Source organism: Geotrypetes seraphini, chromosome 7 (genome assembly GCF_902459505.1).
Source record: "Geotrypetes seraphini chromosome 7, aGeoSer1.1, whole genome shotgun sequence".
NCBI classification, from domain to species: Eukaryota; Metazoa; Chordata; class Amphibia; order Gymnophiona; family Dermophiidae; genus Geotrypetes; species Geotrypetes seraphini.
This window is the reverse complement of record NC_047090.1, coordinates 157531391-157552980: the sequence shown is the minus strand read 5'-3', so window position 1 is coordinate 157552980 and position 21590 is coordinate 157531391. Positions and strand designations below refer to the sequence as shown.

General features: G+C 41.0%; 1 protein-coding gene across 5 annotated transcripts in view; it reads right to left on the bottom strand.

Annotated features, from left to right (window-relative positions):
- The window catches only part of PPP1R13B (protein phosphatase 1 regulatory subunit 13B), a 199805-nt gene that overhangs the window by 38061 nt on the left and 140154 nt on the right, over positions 1-21590 (bottom strand). For all 5 annotated transcript variants that reach the window (XM_033952239.1, XM_033952240.1, XM_033952236.1 and 2 more), the window contains 2 exons: positions 14514-14680; positions 11224-11725 (listed from right to left, as the gene is read on the bottom strand). In XM_033952239.1, coding sequence (XP_033808130.1) covers positions 11224-11725; positions 14514-14680 — 669 coding nt within the window. The remainder of the gene's footprint in view (positions 1-11223; positions 11726-14513; positions 14681-21590) is intronic.

Below are 21590 nucleotides of genomic sequence, written 5' to 3'. Positions count from 1 at the left end.
GCCTGCCAGTAGATCTCGAGGACTGGAACTGGGCAGCCCTGCTCCAAGGTCTATGACGGCATCAACTGGGTCTTCCTGAAGTTGACAAACCATCCGAAGTCCAGTAGATACCACCGTCTCCACCACATGTTCACACTCCTGTCAAGATGGAGCTCAGATCATTCAGTTGTCCAAGTTAAGGATGGACCTGGACACCCTGCCTGCAGAGAAAAGCCACTACAACTACCATCATCTTGGTGAAACTGTCGTGAGGAGCTGTCGTGAGCACAAAGGGAAGAGATATGAACTGGAAATGCTGTTGCAGAACATGGAAATGCAGAAACCTGTGATGCTCCAGAAATATTGGAATATTGAGGTAAGCCTCCATGAGATCCAAGGATGCTAGAAACTCTCCTGGAGAGACAGCAGCAATGTGTGTGCACGGTTTCTATTCAGAAATAAGGAATCCATAGGAAACGATTGACTGACTTGAGATCCAGAATGGACTTCCAGTCCTCTGAGCCTTTCTTTGGCATGATGAAGTATAAGGAGTATCTGCCGAAACTAGATCCATGTTCTGGAAGAGGTTCTAAGGCTCGGATGTCCAAGAGATACTGCAGGATAGTGCAGACCTTTGATTCCTTCTCCAGCCAACCTGCCGGCAAGTCCAGAAACAAATCCAGAGGCAAGACAAAATAAATCTACCATGCCCCTCCCGAATGATGTCCACCACCCATTGATCTGAGGATATGCGAGTCCACTCCTGGTAAAACTGAGAGTCAGCTCTTGATATGAGGAAGCCCCAACTGAAATCTGGCGTCATTGGGGCTCTTTAGCAGTAACTTCCTGGGATCTGGATACCTGAGGATGTCTGGAATTGGAATTGTTGTAACGGGGATCGTATCCCTGGAAATATCTCTGGAAGGACGAGCCTGAGGATCCCTGACGAAATCGACATGAGGAACGAAAATTACTACAGTCACTTCCCGAAGTCCAGCAAGACTTGTTCACAGGGAGTGACTTAGGGCAGCGATCAGAAACATTGGCCTTGAGGTCAAGACCTTTGCCAAAAAGAGGCTGACCCTTGAATGGAAGTCTGCTTAAATTGGCTTTGAAGGCAACGTTCTAAGTCCAATGACAGATCCAAAGAATCCGGTGCACAGACACCACATAAGCTGAGACTTTACTAAAAACTTGAATGAGATCATAAAGGGTGAACACCACATAATCCATATCGTCCATCACTAGCTGGGGACAAGCATCCACGTCTACAGAGGAGATGAGACCTTACTAAGAACTCAAATGAGATCATAAAGGGCGAACGCCATATAATCTACATCGTCCATCACCAGCTGGGGACAAGCATCCATGTCTACAGAGGGCACATTGCGCAATCTCATGTGACAGGCATGCACCGCAAAACAAGCTGCAGCCGCCACCTTGATATCTGAAGAACAAACTTCAAAAAGCTTTTTTTTAAATATAGCATCCACTCTGTGATCCAGGGAGTCCTTTAGCACTACTCCCCCATCGCTAGGGAGGAGTAATCTGTGCCACAACAGAATCCACCTTAGGTTGCTCAAAAAACTACTGAAAATCAGAAGCCAGAGGATAAAGCTTAGTCAGAGCTTTAGAGAGCCAGAAAGAGCTTTTTGATGTATCCCATTGTTCTGTAATCAGACCAAGAAGCTAAGGATGGGATGAAAAAAAGGAGAACAGCACATTAGAATGGTCCATGACCGAACAATGAGACGTGGAAGGTGGAGATTCCAATTGGAGCTCTTTCAGAACCTCAGCAATAAAATAGTGTACAGAGTCATGCTTAAAAAGTCTGTGGACGGAGAGATCCTCATCTAAATCCAGACTCTCAGGGCGACTGTGTTGACTAGTCCCAGCAAGGGTATCAGCCGGATCCAAAATAGAAGCAGTGTCAAGAGACACAAGAGGCATAGTATCTGCATGGCAAACAATGCAATCAAGCCCTGCCATATCTGAATGAGAGGGCACATGAAAAGGGAGCTCTGCTACTGGCGCAACCAGCGGAGAAGAAACAGATGTGCCCGCAGGCTACTTCAAACTAGCTGGGTCTGAAGAATACGCTTTCCAGAGGAACAGAACAAAATCCAGTGAAAATTCACACCCCTTGTCCATTGGAGGGCTTTGCTGAGGCGCCCGCATTGCACCAAAAGAGTTCCCAGACTTGTAACGCCGGCGTTTAGCGCCAGAATCCAGAATGGCCTCATAGCAGGATTTTTACCCAAAATCATGGACACACGCCAGTTCCCCAACCCTGGAGGACCCAAAGGAGGCAAAGCCAGAAGCTCCCGCCCCCTCCCTCAGCGTACTGCAGTATGTATGTACACAGTCACTGATCTGGTGCCAATTCAGCACAATCAATGCACACATTCAACAGATTAGGGGCTGGGGAGTCCATCCCAAATTATTTTTAATCAAAGCGAGGGGTTTTGAGGCAGAAATAAAACTTTGAAAAAAAGATTAATACAAATCTAAAATGGCTGCAACCAGAGAATTCACGCCAACAATGGCAGAAACAAACAAAATCTGAAAATTAAAAATAGTGATTTGGGGTTTGGGAAGGTGGGACCTGAACTATGCCCTCTGAAACTGTCAAAAATGAGTTTTAGAGAGTTTCACAGATCATCCATGAAATTCCCATAGGAAATAATGGAGGTGTATTCACAGTCTCTAAAGTGCTTGCCTGTCTGTACACTGCAGCTGAATGAAGGAAAAGGATTTTCTGCCTCAGAGCAGTTCCAAAATAAGCAGACTTGATCTTCAGACTGCCAGTCGGCCAGACAAAGACTGTAACACCTGCCCCCATGGATTCTCACCACGTGCCTAAGGGGCAGGAAATGCAGCCTACACCCAGAAACCCAGACAAGGTCAGAGGGCAAGTGAGCTCCCCCAGGGGAATGGACCCTAAATCCAGGAAGGGTGATACACAGCAGGCTCCACCGAAATTTCTCAGTGAAGCAGCAGTCTGGCTCTATGGGACTGTATCTTTTCCTCTAACAGAGGACTACCACAAAGGGGTCTCAAGGCACTCAAGTCATCGAAAAAGATGAACTTTAAGACTCAAGCTATTGAAAAAGATGAACTTTAAGTGAAAAAATAAGAAAAATATGCAGAGCAGAAGACTTCTGCATGGATTGCTTGCAGAAATTGAAAACTGCAGGGGGCTCTAACTCTCTCTCTAAGGTGGTAGGAGCATGTGCTCAGAAAGATTTCTGCAACTCCTGGATTGTGGGAAGGGATTGAACACCTAGGATACTGAATCTGGAAGGGAGTTAACAGAATGTCACTTGTAATTCCAGACTAGATGGCATCCCACTTTAAAAATCACAAATAAGCCACTGAAAAAAATCTGTTCGATAACTTAGGCTAGATTGATCAATCTTCCTAATTTGAATATTGAGAACAGGTGCCTGGAAAGCCATTCCCTTCTACAATGTAAGTCACATGCTAATCAGGGACATTATGGCATGTATGATTTAAAAGGTAAATTACATCTGCAGAAGTATGATTATCCAATTCCTACCAAGTGTACAGACTAGGAAATATTTTTGTCTCTGATATAACTTTCCATGAAAACATTTTCTTTTGTTGTTTGTTTTTTTAAACTAAATTTGGTATGGTACTTTCTTCTTGCTCCTTTGGGCTTCCAGGTCAAGTTACAATTATATGTATCTCTTCTCATTCTTAAACATTTGCAGCTATATTTATAATTATGATGAAAGAAGTGGAAAGAATAAGGAAAAAGGAAACTATTAATAGGTAATTTTAATGTGCCAGATGCTGATTGGGGTAACCCTATTGCTAGGGTCTCCCTAGAAGTAGGGAGATACTAGATTCTCTACAGGAAGAGCTGTTGCAGCAGTTGGTATAAAGAAACCCAAATTGGATGAAGCTATTACTGGACTTACCCCAAATTCTCTATATGTCGACCATATGTTGCAACACAAATCAATGTGCACAGTCCAATTGCATGTGCCAAACTTGTTTAAACAAGACCAAGAAAAGATAACATAGCTGGTTTTAGAAAGGTTTGGACATGTTCCTGTAGGAAAAGTCCATAGTCTTATTGAGAAAGACAGGGGGAAGCCACTGCTGCCCTGTATCGGTAGCATGGAATATTGCTACACCTTGGGTTTTTGGCCAGGTGCTAGTGACCTGGATTGACCACCGTGATGAACGGGCTACTGAGGCTTGAGGCCATTGGTCTGATCCAGTAAGATTATTCTTATGTTCTTAATCAGCACTGATAATTGGCAATTAACACAATATCTGATGCTAAAAGGCAATAATTAAAGTTACGCGCACAACTTGGTAGGTGCATTCTATAAAGCGATGCACATCATTTCTAGTGTGGGGAGGAGCACGAGTGTTCCTAAAAGGCGCACTTACAGAATACACCCGATCCGCACACAACTTAAGCACAGGCATTTTGGCCTGGTTTTTTCGTTGACCTAAGTGAGTATGCCTAGATGTTATGCCATGTATGGCCGCTAAGCAAAATTCTATATATAGCAGGAGCTTTTTATAGAATCATGCCAAGTGTTGTGTTGACATATGCTTATTATTTTGGCACCATTTATAGAATTTGGAAATTAGCGCTTATGAATAGGGCGTTTCTGATGTTATAGTAGGTGATCATCTGGCATCCAGTGATCACTGCATGGTGTGGTTTAAAAACAAGTATAAAGAGGGTTCATTCAAAAGCAAAGGTTCTAGACTTCAAGAAACTAACTTTGTTCAGATAAAAACTTAAAACTTAAGTTTTATTTAAAATTTGATATTCCGCTTATCAAACTTCTAAGCGGTATACAATAAAAAGTATAAAAACAGGGTTACATAGATTAAGACTTTCCATCCCTATCCATCCCTGACACCAATAGACTATTAGCAAAACTAGCCTTACGAAGCAGCCCCTTTGACAACTGTCCTCCATACCTTCTTTCTGCAGCTCCACATCATATCATTAACTGGCTCACCAACCTACTAAATAGTTCCCTGAAACAAGGGCATCTACCCAAAGAAATGGACAAAATAGCCTTAACCCCTATACCGAAAACAGCCCAAGCAGACCTCTCTATAGCATTCAACTACAGACCGATTGCTGGCATTCCGATTCTTACTAAAATCCTTGAGTCCCATGTCAGCAAGCAGCTAGCCTCGTACATAGAGCAACACTCATGCCTCCATACATCCCAATTCGGCTTCCGGAAAAAGCACAGCACCAAGCTCCTCCTCATCACTCTAATCACTAAAATCAAACAATTGCTAAGCTCGGGTCATCAGGCAATACTGCTTCAACTTCGACTCAGCACACCACCAATTACTCCTAACCAAACTCTCGGAAATCGGAACAGGACTGTACTAAAATGGTTTGCCGACTTCCTAAAAAATTGCGAATACTTGGTCAAAAGGCAAGAAACATACTCCAACCCTTGGAAGGCATTCTGTGGCGTCCCACAAGGCTCCCCATTATCCCTAATCCTATTCAATTTATTCATGAGCTCGCTGGGACACATCAAAATGGAAGATGAAACTGTATTATCTTATGCCAATGACATTCTCCTCCTCATCCCCATAACCAAAAACTATCCTATTATTGCCAAAAAATCTAAAAAAATATAGATAAAATTCAAACCTGGGCAACGAACAACAAGCTGAAACTGAACGCCACTAAGACCAAAGCCATTGGTTTCCGCACCGCACAACAGAATGTCATTTCTAACCTCTTCTCATCAAGGAAAAATCCACCAAGGTACTAGGATGCATCTGGGACAATACTCTCACAATGGAACCACAAATTTCTAACCTTCGGAAAAAGACCATCTACACTATGTGTCAACTGCGACTCACAAGACCATACTTCCACCCACACCATTTAGCTCTGATCTTTCAGATGATGGTCCTACCTCAACTGGACTATTCCAACTCTGCCTACCTTGGCATCAATACTACTCTCATCCACAAACTGCAACTCATCCAGAACACAGCTGTTAGACTAATCTACAAATTAAAGAAATTTGATTCAATCACAACCTTCATCAGGCAACTACATTGGCTCCCAATTTCATCTCAGATAATTATCAAATCATCATGTATCCTACACTAGATTCTATATGGAAACTCAGCTGCCTCTCTCATTCAACTATTCTCTACTGCTTGGTCAACATCAAAAAGAATCCTTAACAGGATCCAACTAAACCTGCCATCCACAAAATCCCTCCACTACAAACGAATTTTCCACTCTATGCTAACTTATCTGGGTGTAAAAACCTGAAATCACCTACCAGAAACCATCAGGAAAGAAACAAACTACACTATATTCAGAAAAAACCTGAAGACTCACCTCTTTGACAATTAACTGTCTTCAATTCTATATAGAACCCCCTACTTCTAGGTTCCTCCTCTTTCTTCTCCATGCCCCCTTCCCCCACTACTTTCCCCTTCCTCTTTGATCTGTCACTTTGAGCCTGTATAGGTATGTGCAACACACAAATAAGACTTATGGACCTACTGGTGCAGGGGGATAGCTGGGGAGAACTACATTTCAAATTAGGACAGAGAGCTATTTATGGGTAGTACAATAGGAGGGGGACCAGTCTGTAAATTATAGTTGTAAAAAAGTTTAAATTAGAGGTTGAAGGCGTCTTTGAATAGAAATGTTTTAAATTTTATTTTAAAGTGCTCTAGTATTGATTCTTCTCGCAGTTCTGTGGGCATAGAATTACAGAGTGTAGGGGCGGTGACTGAGAAGATGGTTGAACGCATTATGCTAATAAGACGCATTGATGGGATGGATAGGAGATGTTGGGTATTTGATCTTAATAATAATAATAACTTTATTTTTATATACCGCAATACCACAAACAGTTCAGAGCAGTTTACAGAGGAAGAGACTGTATACAAACAGTGATATTACAAAAAAACTTTCAAAATTACATTAACATGGTAAGATCAATCAATTTTTCCTGGAAGTGTTTTAGAAATACATCATGGTAGAAATGGAGTCAGAGAAATTTGTCAAACAGATAAGTTTTGATTGACTTCCTAAAAGTTTGGTAAGAAAGAGTGTTTGAGATAAAGTTGGTTAAACATTTATTCCATTTGCCTGCTTGGAATGATAATGTTCTATCGAGGAATCTCTTGTAGATACAGCCCTTCAAGGATGGGAAAGCGAATAAGTAGGCATTATGGCCCCGATCTCAAAGTGCGTCCCAATTGTAGGCAGCTGTAGGCGTTTTCTAAAAAAATGCTCCCCAGGCAGGCCACCTATATTGAAGGTGACTCCGGGAGTCTAGGGAGGGCCGCAAGCCCGCCTAAGCTCGCCTAAGGCTAGGCGGTAGCCTTAGGCAAACCTAGGCAGCCCTACGTTTCTCACTAGTAGGGCGGGAGACACTTACAATGTAGGCCAGCAAAATGCCAGTCTCCCCTTTCCTAGTGTTCGATCAAGGAATCTCTTGTAGATGCAGCCCTTCAAGGATGGAAAGGCAAACAAGTAAGCACTACATGTACAGGTTGTGCCTGGAAATTCGAAATGGTGAGACAGGTAGATTGGGGATGAACCTGTTATAGTTTTGAAGCAAAGGCAAGCAAACTTAAATATGACCCTTGCTTCCACAGGCAGCCAGTGTAGTTTTTTGTAATATGAGCTTATATGATACGATTTCTTGAGGCCAAAGACGAGACGGACTGCAGCGTTCTGGACAATTCTCAGTCGTTTGATGGTTTTCTTAAAAGATCTCAAGTATATGATATTGCAATAGTAGAGTACTTAAGATTAAAGATTGAACCAATAGTCGAAAAGAGGAAATCAAAGTAATGTTTAATGGTACGAAGTTTCCATAAGGTGAAAAAACATTTTTTAACCTGAGTGTTGGTGTGATCTTCAAAAGTCAGGCTTCGGTCCAAGATGACACCAAGGATTTTGATTGTAGAGTTAATTGGGTAGTCTGATCCATTTAATCTCAAAGATGTATTTGTGATCTTGTTATTGGGACTTGCCCAAAAAAACTTAGTTTTTACGAATTCAGTTTTAGTTTAAATTGTGTAGTCCTTTGTTCTACCTTGGTAAGGACAGATGAGATGAATTGTTTTGTCTCTTGGGTCAGTGAGGTTATGGGAATAATTATTTTGATGTCATCCACATATATATGATTTCAATTTTAAATCGTATAGCATATTTCCTAATGTTGCCATGTAGATATTGAAAAGTGAAGGGGAGAGTGGGGAGCTTTGAGGGGGTGAAGAACTTATGAGCATTATCGAAGAGCAGGACTTGGGTGTGATTGTATGTGATGATCTCAAGGTGGCCAAACAGATTGAAAAGGTGATGGCAAAAGCTAGAAGGATACTAGGGTGCATAGGAAGAAGTAAAGCCAATAGGAAAAGGGAGGCATTGATGACCCTTTATAAGACTCTGGTGAGACCTCATTTAGAATGTTATGTACAATTCTGGAAGCCGCACCTTCAAAAAGATATAAAAAGGATGGAGTTGGTCCAGAGGAAGGCTACTAAAATGGTGCATGTTCTTCGTCATAAGGCATATAGTGACAGACTTAAAGATCTCAATCTGTATACTTTAGAGCAGTGTTTCTCAACTCAGTCCTGGAGTTACCCCCTTGCCAGTCAGATTTTCAGGATATCCGTAATGAATTTGCATAAACTTGATTTGCATACACTGCCTCCATTATATGCAAATTTCTTTTATGCATATTCATTGTAGATATCCTGAAAACCTGACTGACAAGGGGGAAAGCATTACCAACATTAATTAACTAGCAATCTAATTTTAAATGTTTAAAAAAAAAAAAGACAGACCTAAAAGACCTCCTATCTTTTTGAAGAATTTGTTACGAATGATTCCTAAATATTGTAATACTTGTTTTTAATTTGTGAACTTCTTGGAGGTATTGACGGTATACAAATAAAGATTGTATTGTACACACACAAATCAGCACCCCATTCCAAGCAACCTCCCACAATCCCATCCCCTCTCACCCTCCCACCAAATCAGATAACCTTCTCACTTTCCTACCACACCACAACATATGAAGTAATGTCTGGTTATCTCTCCAGCCACACCTTCTAATTCAGTGCCTCTCAAACTTTTTTAGTTCCAGCACACTAAACGGAGCAAATGTTTTTCACGGCACATTAGAATTAAAATTTAAGATTGCAAAACCAACAAAAAAATTAAATTTGAGCATTATTTGTTTAAAGTTCTTTAAGCTATGTATGGGTAATTGTAACCACGGTGAAACTAAAGTGGATAGAATTGCTAATCAATGTGATGGATGTGCTTGTTTTTAAGTGCAAATTAACTCAAAATGCGGCTCGATAGTCAGCTGTTCTCTTTTTCTCAATTTAATTTCTGTCAAAGATGAAAATCCAAGTTTGCAAAGATAAGAAGATCCAAACAATAACAAAGCCTTAATTGTTTTGTTGCTCAAGTTAGGATAACTAGTTTTCAAGGACCAATCACATTAAAGGGATTCAAGACAAAGTTAGACAAGTTCCTGCTGAACCAGAACGTACGCAGGTAAGGCTAGTCTCAGTTAGGGCACTGGTCTTTGACCTAAGGGCCGCCGCGTGAGCGGACTGCTGGGCACGATGGACCGCTGTCTGACCCAGAAGAAGCAAATTCTTATGCTCTTATGTTGTATCCTTACACACAATGACACTCATTACATTGACAGACTTTTCCGTATACAATGTATATGTCATCTATTCTAGTGTATATTTATGAAGTGAATTTTTAAAAATAAAGTAAAATTCTGGAATCTCTCATGGCACACAACTGTGAGAGACACTGTTCTAGTTCTTGGAGATTGATACACCCTGTCCCTCTCCATTCTATTCTTTGCCAGTGAAACTCAGCCAACTGTTGGCAGACATCCACTCTCCCAGAGCCAAGTTCAGTCCCACTCAGGACATCCACCCCTGCCTTCTGCAGCACTTCCTTAGCTTCAGACAGGATGGACACCCTAGAATTGACTCTATTAACCATCACAACCAATCCAAAAGGGAAAGTCCAGCGTTATCTCAGATTAGTGCATATCAAGACTTTGATCACATCTTGGAAAGTTCTGCATCTCTGTGGTGTAGCAATCATCAAATCCTCAAACAATTCCACATAGACCCCATTCCAGTCCACATCTCCCATAGACTGTGCTCATTGTAGCAGTCGATCTTTCAAATTGAAGCTTTAGAAGCATTTAGAAGTATTTAATGGTCTGTCCTGCATACGATTGTATTTATGTTCTTATTTGTCATGTTACTATTATGCAGTTAACAAAATTGTATATTTTATGTCAAGTTATATCTGTTCACTGCCTTGGGTGAATCTCTTCATAAAAAGCAGTTAATAAATCCTAGTCAAATAAAAACTTTTGTTAACATTGCCATAAATAAAATATTCTATATCAGTAAACAAAATTTTGTTTTCAAAACTGGCAAACTGTTTTGGACACAATTTCTCCAGTTTCAATTTGCCAGAAGTATGCATTATTTCATTACAATGTGATCCATCTTCTCTCACATTTGTTCTGCATCTCTTCACAGTCTTACAAACTTGCTTTTAATGCTGTGATGCTAAAGCATAGAGCTTCCCACCCACCCAAAACCTCTCTCTGTAGTGTCCCACTTGGAAACAGGAAGTTCATTCACAGGAGGCAAGCAACTTTAAAAGCCAGTTCAGGGGACTGCAAGGGAAGGTAGAGAAAGAGAGATGATAGAGTGCAGAGGAGGGGGGGCATAAAAGAGAAAGAGATGCTGGAGTAGGGGGAAAAAGGAAAGGCACAGAGGTGCTGGGACCTGCAGGAGATGAAGTAAAGGGAGGGAGAGATTTAGGAAAAAGAACAGGGAACCCAATGTGTTGATCACATTAATAAATTTAATACAAGTTACATTTTTAATGCGTTAATAATATGTTAAAGGTGCAACCCTAGTATTTATATACAAAGTAAGAGTACAAACATTCATAGACCATTGCATAGTTTCCTTCTTTTCTACTGACTGTTCTGATATTAGCACCAATCAAACTAAAATTATTAACAAACTAAACCAATGTTTGTTCCTTCCCCTAGCAATGGGACGCATCTCTCCTGATTTCTCTAAGGGCCCAAATACATCAACTCTGCAAACATAATCCCCCTGCCCAGATAACCATGCTCCAGACAACGTTGCTTAGAAGGAAAAAAAAGCATACTCTACCTGCTTTAACAGACTTGTTTAATGTATTGTATCCAGCCTGTGGATAGTTCTTTGGTGGAGTTGCTTGCTGAAGATACATAGAATAAATGGAACTGGAGTTAACAGTCTGAGGTCCTTTTCTAGGTGACTGAGGCCTTGACCCTTTGTCAGTCAGAAAAGGTCTTATTGCCACAGTTAATGGAGGGTCAGACCTGCTGTCTCCACCTGGGAAAACAGGGGAACCAGTGTGCTGATATGTGGGGCTTGGCGGTACTGAAATTCTCTGCTGTATCTGTTGTGAGGAACTAGGCTGATGTACATTGTCTGAAGCAGGGAGTGGTTGAGGTCTTTGACGGTTTATCATACTGCTCCCAGTTCTCGGGAGACTGCTGTCCTTCCTTCTTTCAAGTGAGTTTGTACAGCTTGTTCCCAAAGAGACAGCACTTGGGTATGTCCCATAGTTATGTGGTAGCTGCTTACTTAAACCAGACATTGGTGGAGGTATTCTCCCCATATCAGGGCCCTAAACAAACAGAATAATTTAAATGAAAACTAAGAACCAGTAGGTCATGTTTTTAACATTCAGTTACATCTATTTGTTTTTTTAAATCTTACAGATATTATACCACAACAATGACATTGATGACTATGCTGAAATTTAGTCCCAGAAGATAAACAAAATGTCCACATTAACCTCGCTTTTAGACATCACACAATACTGCAAACACACGAATCTGAATCTGGAGCCATGTGAGAGCCTGCAGATAAGATCAGAAATATACTAAGCTGGCAATACAATTCTCCTTACAAATTCATGGCCAACTAATTTGGCATTGTCTATGAACATTTCTTTCTGAAACGTGCAACAGAAGGGTGTATATATTACTTCACTCTTAATACAGAATTCTGGAATGACTGGAACAACAGGTATTTATGTTGCTACACTCACTGAATCAATATGCTACTGCCAAAAGAAGATTTTTGTTACAGTGTCATCCTAAAGCCACATTTTCAAAACTATAAGTTGTGACCCAAATGGGTTTGCAAGTCCTCTACTGGGATCATGGCTATCTGAACTTGCAGCATTAGGTAAAAAAATGCAAGCACTGCAGCATCCTGTGGCCACAAAGTAAAGCATAAGAACTTATGAATAGCCATACTGGGTCAGATCAGTGATCCATCTAGCCCAGTATCCTGCTTCTAAAAGTGGCCAATCCAAGTTACAAGTATCTGGCAGAAACCCAAATAGGAGAAACATTCTATGCTACCGATCTCAAGGCAGACAGTGGCTTCCCCCATGTCTATATAGCAGACTATGAACTTTCTCCAGGGAGATGATGCGCAGGGATGGGGCCTAAGGCCACGATTGCGTAGCACCCCTCCTGTTCCCGAAGATGGGAGGATTGTCGAAGGAGCAGAAGGGACCAGGCATCCCTCCTGCTCCCAACTATTTTCAAGGCATAGGGGGGGGGGGGTGGACCCGACCGCCTGGGCCGACCATGGGTGGAAGACCTAGGAACAGGAGGGACTGAGCACCCCTCCTGCTCCCAATTTTAACATGGTCGTGCCGTTCATGTGTGGGTGGGCCGTGCCATGTCGGGCCATGCAGTGGGGGGGGAGTTAGTTGGTGGCAGGAGGGAGTGGGCATCCCTCCTTCTATATGTGGGTCACTGGGGGGGCCCTCGCGTTTGTTGGGGGGGGCAAAAATGAATAAAAAAAGACAGGCAGGCCTGTCAAAATACCTGCAGACCTGACGGTAACTCAGTTACCGACAGGTCTGCAGGAGTCGGGTTTGCCAATAGTAAAACCTGACTCAAAATAGCTAAGCAATTGTAAGTGAATCAATCGCTTGGCTATTTTGCATGGGGTTTTACTAATTTGAATAGGACAATTGGGATCAGATCACTACAGGCGTTAGTGAATAGTGCAGGAGGGAAATCTGGTCTTAAAGGGCTCGCAAATCGATCGGTACACGATCGGTTTGCTTAGTAAATCTAGCCCATAGTGGGGAACAACCTGGGGGTGCAAGAGAAAGAGAATGAACCAGGAGCAGGTTTGGCTGAGTCGGAGAGAGGACTCAAAGTTGGGTGGGTAAGAAAGAAAGTGAGCTGGAAGGGGAAATGGTAAAGACAAGAGAGGAAGGAAAGAAACAAGAAGGATGAGAGCAGATAGAGGAGAAGGGTGAAGCTGGCAGAAAGAGGAAAACAGGGGTACTTCAGACTATCTCCACCCTTCTGCTCAGTCTATGTAATAGAAGAGGTGCACCCAGTTAATTGATATTTATGCAGTCACATACCCGCCCCATTCACTCACACACACAGACAGACCCCAGCAGTATGATTGTTTACAACCCGCCACCCTCTCTAACATATTGTTCCCATGTACTCGTTACACATGCAGTCAAATGCTTACTTATTTACAACCTTTACAACCAAATCTACTTACTCACAGACATACATTTGAAGGCAAAGACCCCCAAATACACAACTGTAGACACTTTCCCAGTCTATCTACCCACAGCTTTCAACTAAAGAGAGACAAGCTGGTTAGATGGCTCAGTGGTTGTGCCGTGCCATAATCAGTTTAGGAAGCTGTGCACAGCTTGCAATCCCATGTCTGAGGAGTTCTGAAAGAAGAGAAAATTTCTCTGGGTAATTGAATATTATCTTGTTCTGTGCTTTGAGATTTAAAGACTAGGATAAAAGAGAAACTGTAGGCTTGGAAACACTTTTAAAAGAAATAAAAGGAAATATTTTTCCACTTAAGCTCTGGAACTTGTTGCCAGAGGATGTGGTTACAATGATTAACATATCTGGCTTTAAAAAAGGTTTGGACAAGGTCCTGGAGAAAGTTCATAGTCTGCTATTGAGATACATAGGAGGAAAGTCACTGCTTGTCCTAGGATCAGTAGCATGGAATCTTGCTATTATATGGGCTTCTGTCAGGTACTTGTGACTTAGATTGGCTACTTTTGGCCACAAGATACTGGACTAGATGGACCACTGGGCTGACCCAGTATGCCTCTTCTTACGTTCTTATATTATCACCTACTTTGCATTTTCAGAAAAGCTGAAGTGGGTTTAATAAAATGCATTAAACAAGTAGTTTACCACCACTTAAAAAATAACACAATCAACCTTATAAAAATGATTTTATAATTCAACAAATTAATCTAAATAAGCATAACTTTAGCAATCCATAAACCAGTTTCATAATGAAAACTGATCACAGTAGCATCCACTCAAATATAAGCAAAACCTGCACAGAAGTCATAATGTAGAGTAGCTAAACAAAAACTGCACGATGCATACCAGCTTATCGATAGTTCCTACCACTGAAGGCATAGGCTGATTGGAGATGGCCAAAGGTTTTAAAGCACTATCCATGCTAGACTCCTTCCAATCTGTATTAGAGATCAGAGATGGTTTCATTGAAGATGTTGCTCCTTGTTTAAGTGTTGGCCAATTTCCATCATTAGCTAAAAGAAAACATGATATATAGATATATATATATATATATAAGGCTAAAAAGGCTTAAAAAGTTCAGCTAACAGGCCCTGATATCAGTTACTTACCATAACAGGTGTTATCCAGGGACAGTAGGCAGATATTCTGATGGGTGACGGCACCGACGGAGCTCCAGTACGGACACTTTAGAGTGAATTGTACTCTAAGAACTTAGAAAGTTCTGGCTAGCCCGCACCGTGCATGTGTGAGTGCCTTACTGCCCGACGTAGGCGCGCAGTCCCTCAGTTAAGATAAGCCAGCTAAGAAGCCAACCTGGGGAGGTGGGTGGGTTGTGAGAATATCTGCCTGCTGTCCCTGGATAATACCTGTTATGGTAAGTAACTGTGCTTTATCCCAGGACAAGCAGGCAGCATATTCTCACTGATGAGTGACCTCCAAGCTAACAGAGATGGGATGGTAGGAGTGTTGGCCAAAGAAAATATAATGTGAAATACAAAATGGCCAAAGTGCCCATCCCGTCTAGAGAAAAAATCCAGACAGTAGTGAGAAGGGTAGATATGAATTGAGGACCCAGTGGCAGCTTTACAGAGTTCCTCAAAGAAGTAGGTAAAAGGAAAAACAACAAAAGCTGCCAGAACTCAAACTCAGGGGACTGGGACACGATATCCCGGTGCCAGTTCAGTCTGAGCATAGCAGAACGAAAGGCAGGCAATCAGCCAGGTGAAAATCGTTCTCATAAAAGCATCCCTTTTTGTGGAGCGGGATAACGTTGGCAGTTTTCCAGTCCAAGGGAACTTTTCCCTTGCTTAGGGAAAGATTGAAGAGCTCGGCTAACGGTTCTGCCAGGACATCTCTCAATTCTCGAAGTACTCTAGGGTGTAGATTATCTGGGCCCATAGCCTTGTTTACTTTTAGTTTTGATAGCTCGTGGTAGACGTTGCTCGTGGTAAATTCCATATCCCGGAATGGATCCTCCGAGCTCCCCATTGTCTGTAGCTGAGGTCCGGATCCTGGCACTTCGCAGGTGAAGATTGAGCAGAAGTATTATTGAATAGTTCTGCTTTGTCTGCGTCCGAGTCCGTAAAGTTACCGTCAGGTTTCTTTAGGTGACCAATACCGCTTGTGTTCTTCTTCCTGTCGCTAATGTATTTAAAAAAGGATTTCTTCCCTTTCTTAACCTGCCTAGCTATGTTTTCTTCCATCCGGAGTTTGGTCTCTCTGACTGTCGTTTTAACTTTTCTAGATTTTGCCAGATAGGTTTCTTTAGCTTCCGGTCATTGTGGTTGTTTGTAGGTTACGAAAGCTTTTTTCTTTTGCTTTACTAGTTCTGAGATCTCCGCGGAGAACCACTGTGGTTTATTTTTCCTGCGTCGTTTGCTCACGGTTTTTATGTATATGTTGGTTGCTTCTTGCAGGGTAGATTTCAGAGCCGACCATAGTACCTCTACATTGTCCGTCGTGCTTTGGTTTTGGTTCTGCTCATTCAGAATGACACACCTATTACACTAGAATAAGAGTTAGGAACAAAAAAATGTTATTGAAACAAAAATATTTTTAAAAAAGGAACTGATAATCTCCAAGGGGAAGCCATAATTATACATGTAAAAAACCACCGAGGTGAGAGAACACTAAGATGTATCCTCTCTGACCTGCAGAAAAACGAAGACTGAGGGACCAGCACTTACACGTTGGAAAGGAAGGCACCTGCACATGCACGATGCAGCACTGCTAGAAACTGCATAAATTTTGCTTGCAAGCATCTGTGCTGGGCTCCACTGGATGACATCACCCAGCTGTGAGAATATGAAGGCCTGCTTATCCTCAGCGAATGTGAAAGACATTTGGAAAATTCAACAGTGGCAAATTCAACAAGCTTTGCAATAATGTTTGCTGTCAAAAATATAATCTGTGTTAAGTTACATTTCATTATACTAAAAGGTATATTTAACTAGTAAAATAGAAATAACTGGGGAGGGGCACCCGAGTTGGCTCAGAGTACCACCTAGAGAGTCAATAATGTTCATATACAGCAACTATGAAGAAAGCTATACTGTTCAGTTACTAACTTTCATATTAGAATTTACAACAAACAAAATGAAATACAGTATACATCTGAGTCACTAAGAGCCAGCCCAGCAAGAAAAGGGGTATGGCAGCTGTGGGGGTTGGAGATGATAATGCACAGTGGGAAAGCATGTAAAGCATATCACATGGAATTATTTCCAATATTCTGTGCATCAGCATTTTGTTTGTGTGAGCATGTGTTTTCCTGTGACTAGGAAAAAAAGGGAAGAGGGGAGAAACAATCTAAAGGGAGCAATTCTCTAACTGCTATGTGTCTGTCATGATTGCATATTTATCCTTTGAAACAGCAACATATAAGTGTTTATCTTGTAAACGCAGAGAACCACATTACCTTATACATTATTTTTGGGCACATGTGTTATTATGATAAATACTAAAGTGAACTGCCAATGCTGAGTTATGCTCACAATTTGATTTTTTTCTGACCTAAAAAGACTAACTGAGGTCTTTTTCTCCATACTATTATTAAGTTTGTGTGCAGCACAGGCTTTTTAGGTAGTGAAGCTCCTGCCTTCATCTCATGAGTAGTGAATGTGATTGAAGTAGCACACAGTCTTCCTGTTTTTTTTGTAGTATAGCCAGACCAATTTTGAGGGCACCCAAGGGTGGACTGGGAAGGGTCAACATATTCTTCCAACTCCCCACCCCACATGCCCAAATGATACTTTTGTTGGCAGGGATGCCGAAGCCCCAACAGCCAATTCCTGAGTCACTTCCCTCCTCCTGGCTCTGTTTTTTTAACGCAAAAGTCAGCAGCATGACTCCAGCAACCGCCAGCTAATGCATTAAAGAAACAGTACCAGGAGGAAGGGAGTATGCCCAAAAGATACCTTTGTTGGCAGGGATGCTAAAGCCCCAACAGCCAGTTCCTGAGTCACTTCCCTCCTCCTAGCTCTGCTTTTTTTTAAAAAAAATTCTTTATTCAGTTTTAAAACACATACAATAAGTGGAATACAGAATAAATTAATCATTTTACAATATAGATATCACTTAAATTTTTCAAGAATCATACATATTAATACCCTTCCCTTCCCCAACCCAATCTTTTCCAACCTTGTTTACCTCCCACCCATCCCTCCTCCCTGGATGTGCATATTATCTAATAACAACCCATAACTATAGGGATTCTACAAAGGATGTCAATGGGCCCCAAATTAATTTAAAATTTTCACTATTCCCTAATATAAAAGCATTCATTTTCTAATATTTATATATTAGACATATACTTGCCCACCAGAATGTAAAGTTGAGACGATCCCAGTTTTTCCAGTTTCGTGTAATCAATTGTATAGCTGTACTTGTCATAATTAAAAAGAGACATCTTTTATGTTTATCTAGGGGATCTTTGATATGCAAAATGGTACCACAAATTATTATTTCATAAGTTAAAGGAATCTCAGAATTTAAAATATTAATATGTCCCCAAACTGATTTCCAAAAAATCAGAATTCTAGGGCAATAAAACAATAGATGGTCTAATGTTCCTATGTCTAGGTGACAATGCTAGCAACTATTAGATCTAGAATTATCTAACTTATTCAACCTAACTGGGGTCCAAAAAGAACAATGTAATAAAAAGAACCAAGTTTGTTTCATAGATGCTGATGCTGTACACCTCATCCTCCAAGACCAAGTACGTGGTCATCGAGATGCAGAAATATATTGCTTAATCTCAATGCTCCAAATATTTCTAAGAGCATTTTTGGGTTTCTTATTCATAAGTTCAGATACTAATTTATACCACTTGGCGGCTTGATGCCCTAACATATCTGCCTGGAAACAGGAATTGCAGACTATAAAATTTTTTTTAAATTATGCCATTCAGGGAACCCTTTCTGAATAGCCTGCTTCAGTTGCAACCATTTATAAAATTGAAATTTTGAGATACCAAAAGATTGTTGCAACCGTGAAAAATCCAGCAGTTTCCCATTTGAAATAACATCCTCTAATGTTGTTATGCCTGCTTGCATCCAATCTTTCCATGCAATTTTTGATCCGCCTATTTGTATCCTGTTTTTTAAAAAAAATCTTTATTTATTTTCATATCTTACAACAAGTGTATAATAATCAATCAGAAAAATTTTTAACAAATCACTTGACAATCTTACTTATAATCATTAAAATATAAAAGAATCCCTTCCCACCCACCCATTTATTAATAATAAAACAATTAGCAATTATTATCTTTCCCAATCCCACCCCACCTATATCTTATATAATTTCAAGGTGTTTAAGATGTCTGATCATTAGAATAAGTAATCAAAGGCCCCCAAATCTTTTTAAAATTATGATAAGCTGGGACTTTAGATCATTTAATTTTTTTTCTGTCCCTATATAAATGCCTTTTGGAAGTTAATTTGGTCCCAAATTAATTCATTGTTAGAAAATCATGTTGCCCTTTCATATGATACTATACTATTTGGTACATCTATGAGATTTAAAAGCCCAATTTCAGCAAATAATAATAAACTTTTATTAATATAGACCGGGGTTGCCATTCAACATATTACTGGAAACTGGAAAGATTATACTAAACTTAATTATACCTTTTGGTGGAATTCAGTATGTCATATTTACATAATGGAGAGAGTGCTTGCCTATTTGTATCTTGGAGTTCAGCCATAGTGATTGACATAAAGACTGTTCTATAGAAATTTCAGTTAATTTATTTATACATCTCAGGGTCTCCCAAGTATCCAAAATAATGTTATTATCCTTAGCATAACTGGGTAGTTTAATGTCTAATACATGAGATAAGCACATTGGGGATATAATTTTCCATTCCAAAATTAACCACTCTGGGTAATGTTCAATGAGGTCAGGCAGGATCCAGTACATACTCTGATGTAGAATATAGGCCTGATGATACCTATAGAAATTTGGAAAATTTACCCCTCCCTCCTCAATTGATTTTTGTAAAAATACTAAAGCTATTCTAGTAGTTTTGTCCATCCAACGAAAAAGTCAGCGGCATGCCTCCAGCAACCGCCAGCTAATGCATAAAAAAAAAAAAACAGTGCCAGGAGGAAGAAAGTGGCCCTGGAACTGGCTGGTGGGGCTTTGGCATCCTCATTAGCCATTTAAAGGGGGTGCTACAGGTCCAGAGGGGGCCCAAGTGCAATATGGGGGGGCTCAGGTCCCCAAGGCCCCCCCTGTAGCTAAGCCAATGAGCAGTTTATCAATATTTCTTATCATGCAGAAACTGAAATTGTTTTTCCCACAAAAATACATTGGGCCACTTTTTTTGTGGGGGGAAGCTTATTTTTGTTGAACTCCCGTCTGATCTAGCCCACTGAGACTGGAACTGGTTAGATTTGGGCATGCTGCAGAAAGAAAAGCGGACTGTCCTTGCCAGCTAGTAACAGCACTGATGTTGAGTCTCTTTAGCACTTGGATCAAAAAACATTTGCTAGATCTGCTCTGCCAGAGTGGGTTTAGGACAAGTGAAGGTGACATTAAAAGGAGTTAATGATGCAGGGAACATGTATGTGGGGGGGGGATGAACACAAGCATTTCTCAGATCCAACAACAGCTGTGTTTGTCTTAGACATGAAGGTTTTTATTTAATCTTGTTAATCGCCAGTCAAGATTTGGTTTCCATGGCCAGGCACCGATGGCTCTGTCCAGATTGGAAATGGAAGCCAACAACTGCTACATATAATACGGATTTAACATCAAAAGTCTCAAATTTATTCCCATTAGATGAGTTTCCATGTGTCATTTCACCCAGAATACCATGACATTAAATAGCAAAGATTTATCATTATCAACTTAGGCCAGGTGTAATCTCATGGCCTAGAAGCAGAAAGCTATTAATTTTGTTGATTGGATGCAATGCTGAAATTAAAACCTTAAACACAAACGCTTCAATTCCTTTAAGCTGCAACTAATATAGTGCAATTAGTAGTTTTTTTTCAAAGCAACTAATTACTGTGTGTAAATCTGTAAAAAGATAAAATTTAAGTTCACTAATGTGTTACTTAAAACTTCACTATAATGACAAAAACAAAAACCTTGTTTATAGATGTCTTTCTGGATGAGGAACGTCAGTCACTGACTGGTTAAATTATGTTTACTATTCTTTTAAACTATGTATAAAACATTTTTATTTGTATTTTTATTGTAAGGGAAATTCAGTAGAGGGAACCAATAAAGCACAGTTACTTACCGTAACAGGTGTTATCCAGGGACAGCAGGCATATATTCTCACACATGGGTGACGTCATCTACGGAGCCCCGGCGCGGACAGCTTTTCAAGCAAACTTGATAGAAGTTCAAGTTTGCACACTGCACCACGCATGTGCTAGCCTTCTTGCCCACTAGAGGGCGCATCTCCACCTCGTGGTCCTCAGTTCCATATCAAGCAAAGAAAGCCATCCCCGGGGAGGTGGGCGGGTTGTGAGAATATATGCCTGCTGTCCCTGGATAACACCTGTTACGGTAAGTAACTGTGCTTTATCCCAGGACAAGCAGGCATGATATTCTCACACATGGGTGACCTCCAAGCCAACCAGAAAAAAGGGCAGGTGGGAGGATGGCAATTTAGGAAAATAGGTTACGTAACACCGACTGGCCAAACCGGCCGTCGCTTCTGGACAAGGTGTCCAGGCAGTAGTGGGAGGTGAACGTATGAACCGAAGACCAGGTGGCAGCTTTACATATGTCCTCCATAGGAGTGGATCGGAGGAAAGCAACCGAAGCTGCCATCGCTCGGACCTTATGCCCCGTGACTCGACCCGAGAGCGGGAGACCAGCCTGAGCGTAGCAAAAAGAGATACAAGCAGCTAACCAGTTGGACAAGGTACGCTTGGAAACCGGATGTCCTACCCGATTAGG